The following is a 6845-nucleotide window of genomic DNA, read 5'->3' on the forward strand; positions in this document are numbered from 1 at the left end:
CATCCACAAAGAACATATGTGTGTGCTGTTGAGACAAGTTTGTGCTTGGGGCACTGAAAAACATGTTGCTGTTTTTTTTGTCTTTCGTCCGGCAAGGCTTTCGGCACAGTTAAGGGGTATAGTTCAGTCATTTCAGCTTTCATGCGGTTTCCAGACCAACCCTCCCTTGTCAAGTCATCTGACACGTTTCCACCCAAACCTTTTATATGTCCCAATGGGATATTAATTAAGGTTTAATCTATTTGATGTTTTCCCCCTTTCAAGCCATGCATATTTCTCCTCAAACCACTTCTGATCATCAAGACAGTCTTCTTGGTGGCCATCACATCTGTCAAGAGGGGCAGTGATCTGCTGGCGATTTCTGTTCACCCTCCATACACCAGGTTCTTTCCAAACTGGTTCTCCACACCCATGCTTCCCTTTTGCCAAAGGTGGTGACAACTTTCCACATCGGAAGAGCATCGCACTGCCGACCTTCTTTTTCTCTGACTCATCCCTCCAAGTTGGAGAGACTCCATGGCCTGGACCCGCTAAGAGTATTGTTGTTGTACATCAATTGCACCAAAGAACACAGAGTGAATGGGAAGCTCTTTGTTGGGTTCACTGGGGTGAAGGAGAGCAAAGCAGTGCGGAATCGGACGATCTCCAGATGGATTGTACCATGCATTGAGATCTGCTACACACTGGCCAATAAGCAATCCCCTGTGGGCTTCCAAACTTATTCAACCAGAGCTAAAGCTACAACCACAGTGTTGGCTCCCTGGGTTCCTGTCCTGGACATCTGTTCGGCTGCGACATAGGCATCCCTGCACACGCTTACCATACACTACTGCCTTGACAGACTTATCCCTCTTGACGGTACTTTGCCTGTTCTGTCCTCCAGGACATTTTGGTCTAAGCCAGTTCGCAGACCCACGTCTGGGGATGGCATTGCTATGGTATCTATGCTAAGGTAAGAAATCTGCGGCTAGAAGTCTCTATAAGATGAACAGGTTGCTTACCTTCGGTAACGCCTTATGTGGGAGAGACTCTATCTTGCTGCAGATTCCTTACCGACCCTCCCAGCCTCTGCTTTTATGCAAACTGGTCTTTGTACCTAAAAAGTTCTCTGTAAACCCTTAATTTCTGCACAGTGGTAAATCAGCCTCCTGGCAAGGCATCTGTGCTTCTGGCATGGAAAGAGTCTCATAAAGAAACTGATGTCAGCGTGCTGGGGTGACACTACTAGATAGATCCCTACCTGATAGGGCGTTACCGAAGGTAAATAACTTGTTCTTCTGTCCAAACGCCCCTGAGAGGCACATGAAGCTTCATGTATGCTGAGGGCTCTCTCGAACCAAAGGACGTGAGAGGCACATGAAGCTTCATGTATGGTGAAGGCTCTCTCTAGCCAAAGGACATGAGAGGCACATGAGGCTTCATGCATGCTGAAGGCTCTCTCTAGCCAAAGGACATGAGAGGCACATGAGAGGCACATGAAGCCTCATGCATGCTGAAGGCTGCCTTTGTTGAACGGCCCCTGAGAGGCACATGAAGGTCATACATGCAACGGGTTAGTTCTCTTAGTAACCATTGGAGAAGCACATGAAACTCTATACGGAGTATCTCCGGGGTGGGCGCACTGTGCCTGCCCCCAAGAGAACCCAGGAAGCTTTGCGCTTGCCTTCGTCCAGACCTTCATGTTGCCTTTTCGATTCATGAGGTGGAAAGGCAAATGGCAGACACCACATTGAGCTTAGGTAATCGAATATGTAATATTGCAACACAATAATCTCCAATCTTCAAATCAAATGAAAAAAGTAAGTAAACCCTTAATAGACAAAACCCTTCAAACAATGTAAATCACAACAAATAGGAACAATGTATCAGCTTCAACATGAAAGGAAATCAGCCTGTAAGAACTGTACCCCAATTCAAATGTAAGAATTACTGAGAATCCACAACTGGCTGAAACATTGCAAGAAACCAGGCATGGAGTTTTAAAGCTCTTGGTGCAGCGAGTTGTTAACCTTTTAGCCAATCCTGGGCAGATATTCTGTATCAGCCAATCGCTAAATAATGGTGGGAATGTTTTTGACTGAACTTCAAATGCAATATTCCTAAACCAGCATGGGATAGAAATTGTTAACTTTTGAGTTATTTATCATTTTTTTATGCTAAAAAATAACCTTTATTTGTTGTTATACGGACATTAAAATACTAAAATATTCACATCTTTCTTACCCTTTAACTGTGACGAGATCCATTATCTTACTGTTCAGGCCATATATTCACATTGATCCCCCAAAATTCTGACTGGGTCTTGTTTCTTCCACAGAAAATGAGGAGCTTACCAAGACGATGAGCCTAGACTCCAACTTCACCAGATGGGAGGCCCCCGAGGGAAAAGAGAATTACAAAAAAACACAGAAGAAAGAAGAAAGTACCTTGATGTGGACGACGTTTTGGAAGAGTTTTAGGGATCCATCCCAGCTGCACCACCACCAAAGCTGCAACAGTGAAGCAGGAGCACACAAGTGCATGCATTGTGAGTTGAGCTTTATTCAGCATTCCCAACTTACGGCACATCTTCAGATGCACATGAAGGAAAATCTGTTCTCCTGCAGTGACTGTGGGAATTTGTTTAACACCAAGATCCAACTCATTAGACACCAGAGAACCCACACAAAGGAACGGCCCTTCAAATGTAGCAGGTGTCAGAGAAGCTTCCAAACAAACTCTGATCTGAGTAAGCACGAGAGAATCCACACTGGAGAGAAGCCCTACAAATGTACAGTGTGTGGTAAAAGCTTTAACCAGAGCTCATACCTCAGCACGCATCTCAGGATCCACACTGGAAAACTGCCCTTTGCCTGTGCCCACTGTGGGAAACGCTTCAATTCTAGGCCCAATGTTGTAAGACACGAGAGAACCCACACGGGTGAGAGGCCCTACAAGTGCACCGACTGTGGGAAGAGTTTCACACAGAACTCAGACTTAAGCAAGCATCAGAGGATCCACACAGGGGAAAAGCCGTACACCTGCCTGGAGTGTGGCGGGCACTTCCGTCAGGCGTCCATCCTAATGCAGCATCAGAGCATTCACACCGGGCAGAAACGCTACAAGTGCTCAGAGTGTGGAAAGCAATTTCACCGAATCTCCACACTGGTGCAGCATACGAAGATTCATACTGGGGACAATGAAACCCAGCTAGGAGGCACTAGTCCTGGGACTAGCCATAGGCGTGCCTGGAATGTGGTGAGCGCTTCAGTGAGCTATCCATCCTAGTGCACAGAGATTGTTCACGCCGGGCAGAAACACTACAAGTGCTCAGGGCCTGGGAAACCATTACATCCAGAGTCCACCCTGATGCGGCATCAGAAGTTTCATAATGGGGAAAATGAAACTGATCTTGGAGGGAATAACCCAGGGACTAGCCGTAGATGTGCCTAGAATGTGGGGAGTCACCCATCCACCCAGTGAGATAATTAAGTCTGGAGAGGAGTGCTCTATGTCTAAAAAGCTGTTTCATCTGAAGTCCACCCTAGTATGGTACCCCTTGATGTGGTGGCAGAAGCTCATAACCAAGCCCATCTAGTCATTTGTGAGGTGCAGACCCACCAAGAATCTCAGAGACAGCCCAGTTTTATAACGCAAGTGCACAAAAAGGAATGGGAGGTATGCTTGTAAATAGCCTAACCACTGGCAATTGCCATGGTAGCATTCCAACACGATTGTTTGTTTGTCCACCATGCCACCTCAGATAAGACCCAGGCGTATGCCGATCCCCCTGGCCCTGCTCCAGTAAGGACACAAAGCAGCCAGGCCAGGCCCCCTCTGAATGGGAACACAAGCAACCCAAGACGATGGACTGGAGTGCAGCTCAAGTGATTCCCAGTAGCTGAGATTAATTCAAACATTCCACCCCTCACTTTCTTGTTTACTTCAGTTCGACACCCTAAATCCAGCGGGTATGCCCAGACGTGGGTCTCTTGCTCACTCTGCCTCTGGAACCAGCTTGCACCCAACTAAAGAGCTCCAGCTAGGACGGATCCGGCGTTGGATTGTTTGTGTTCCGGTTCAGAGAGGACCTGGCTCGGCAGTTTGGGCTGGAATATCCCTATTGGAGCAGGACCAGAACTGATTTGCATGTGGCTGGTGCTAATTTGGGGTGGCATGTGGAAATAAAATTATGGACTGGAATGCGGCCCGAGTAATTACGAGTGGCTTAGATTAATTCAAGAATTCCATCCATCAATTTCTGTTAACTTCACTGTTTTATAATGTGCCTTCCCATTGTTAGCAGAGGTACCACGGTGTACTAAATGGTATGGTCTGTTCGCGTAGCTACCTCGTATTGGGTTTGAAAAGCAAACCCAGTGGGATACTGAGAAACGGGCCACGGAAAGTAAACTCTTTGAAGCACTTCCCTAACCGCAGGCTTCTGTTGGAACGAAAACCAGTTCCTGTATGATCCAAAGACTCTAAGACTATGGGTGAGGGACACAGACTACATGATCCAGAGTGTGTGTAAAACTGTGGGTGAGGCACAGAGACTGCATGATCCAGAGAGTGTGTAAAACTGTGGGTGAGGTACAGAGCCTGCATGATCCAGAGACTCTGTAAAACAATGTGTGAGGTACAGAGCCTGCATGATCCAGAGAGTGTTTTAAAACTATGGGAGAGGTACAGAGACTGTATGATCTATAGAGTGTGTAAAACAATACGTGAGGTACAGAGACTGCATGATCCAGAGAGTGTTTTAAAACTATGGGTAATGTACAGACTGCATGATCCAGAGAGTGTGTAAAACTGTGGGTGAGGTACAGAGACTGCATGATCGAGAGAGTGTGAAAAACTATGGGTGATGCACAGAGATTGCATGATCCAGAGTGTGTGTAAAGGTATGGGTTAGGTAATGAGACTATGATCCGGAGAGTGTGTAAAGGTATGGGTGAGATACAAAGACTGTATAATTTGGAGAGTGTGTAAAACTGTGGGAGAGGTACAGGGACTGTGTCATCCAAAGAGTGTGTATAACTGTGGGGGAGGTACAGACATTGCATGATCCAGAAACTCTGTAAAGCTATGGGTGAGGCACAGAGACGGTATGATCTGGAGAGTGCGTAAACACAGAGACTACAATGAAATCCCTTTTTTATATTGTTAAACTGAAAAAAACGTTCTTTTCAATGTTTCACTAGCTGCTACCAAGAACTGCGGGAATCTTGTTCATTTACTGTATGTGAATAAAATACTACAAGGTCCCTAGAGTGGTGTTTGTAATTAACAAATGTTAGAAATGTTTTCTGGCCAGCAGACTGCCAAGCTCCTGAAACCTGCATTACTAAGATCCTGAATCACTTGAAGGGGGCCACAATGATTGAAGTGCCAAAAAAGAATCCTAGAATCTCTCGCCATGTGTATAGCCACATCACGCTCACCCTCACTGACCGCTAATGTGAACTCCTTCACTCACACCTGCAGCTGTACTCTGCATCTCAGACACATCAGTGCATCCTCGGCTCGTCCAGCACACTAGAAGATAGCCAGGCTCTGTCCACCTGCAGCCATATATTCCTACCATCAGCCATCTGTCCATACCCTCTGTCATCCCAGGTGTGTTGCCTGTCACGTAATCACCGACTCTGTGCTCGACGTTATCCACTGCACTCCCACAATGCACACCAAATCAGCACGGATCAACCATGCATTCACATCCTCAACTACACTTTAATCTGCAGTGCTTTCTAATACACGCACTTCCCAAGCTCTGCTGTGCTCCACAGACCCTCAGCCACGTGCACACCCACAGCTCACCTGTGCACAGTAATACTCTACAGACCCTCAACCAAACATGCAAGCCCTCAGTTCAACCTGTGCACAGTCATTTTCTACAGACCCTCAGCCACACGCACACCCTCAGCTGAAGCTGTGCAGTCATACTCTACAGACCCTCAGCCACAAGCGCACACTCACAGCTCAACCTGTGCACAGACATACTCGACAGACCCTCAGCTGAACGTGCACACCCACAGCTCAAGCTGTGCAAGATATACTCTACAGATCCTCAACACTGCTCTGCTCTTCCTCAGTCATACTATGAGCCCCACCAACACACCGCACACTAATCCCCTAAGTGCTCCCCAGCCATGCCCTGCATCCCCTCCCTATGTTCTGCTCTGCACTCCCTCAGTTGTCTACTGCTGATGTTCTGCAGTGCTCTGAGCCCTTCCAGCCAAACTCATCCCAGAGTCATGCTCTACACCACCCATCGGCCAGTACTGCACATACTCAAGCCAGAGACACAACCGCATGTGTCGAGATGTTCTCGACTTACATAGTGTTAGGCTGTAGACTCCATGCTGTCTGCCATACTGCATGCACCCCACAGACAATATTTACAGAGAGGGGTCTGTGTTGAACCCTCACCCAGGCCACTGCCTCATTTACGTCTTGGAACAGCGGTTCGGGGATAGGGCATGTTCCCTGTTTGTTATAATTTGGGAGTGTGTATGTTAGCCAGAGTTCCTGCATGGGTAGGAGAGGGAGCTGCAGCCAGACCATAGAGAAGCAGTTATCCCTGTGCCCCCCCTCCTCACAGAGATGCCTCTACGATGCGGTGAAGCAGACTTTATTTTGTACATTGTTTGTGTAGATCACCAAAATTGATGTACATGCCCAGTATGGCAGTTGCGGAACCCAGACCCAAGTGATCCGTGTTTGTAGTTCACCATTCACCGCACTGAGCTTTGATATGCATAAATATGTGAACCACATGACTCTCGTGCGGTAACTTCAGAGTGTTGGTGTGTGACGAGAGGAGGCACCCTTGCTGCAGCCACCTTTCAGGTCTGCGCAAACAG

The 6845-nt window shown here is 47.3% G+C and overlaps 1 protein-coding gene across 1 annotated transcript in view; it reads left to right on the plus strand.

Annotated features, from left to right (window-relative positions):
- The window catches only part of LOC144763072 (uncharacterized), a 160726-nt gene extending 154830 nt beyond the window's left edge, over nt 1-5896 (plus strand). Inside the window, 1 exon segment of the mRNA XM_078648374.1 lies at nt 2318-5896. Within this exon segment, the coding sequence (XP_078504500.1) occupies nt 2318-3267 (950 nt within the window). The 3' untranslated portion in view covers nt 3268-5896.
- The last annotated feature ends 949 nt before the right edge of the window (nt 5897-6845 follow it).

The sequence above is a fragment of the Lissotriton helveticus genome, chromosome 6 (assembly GCF_964261635.1).
Source record: "Lissotriton helveticus chromosome 6, aLisHel1.1, whole genome shotgun sequence".
Classification (NCBI taxonomy): Eukaryota; Metazoa; Chordata; class Amphibia; order Caudata; family Salamandridae; genus Lissotriton; species Lissotriton helveticus.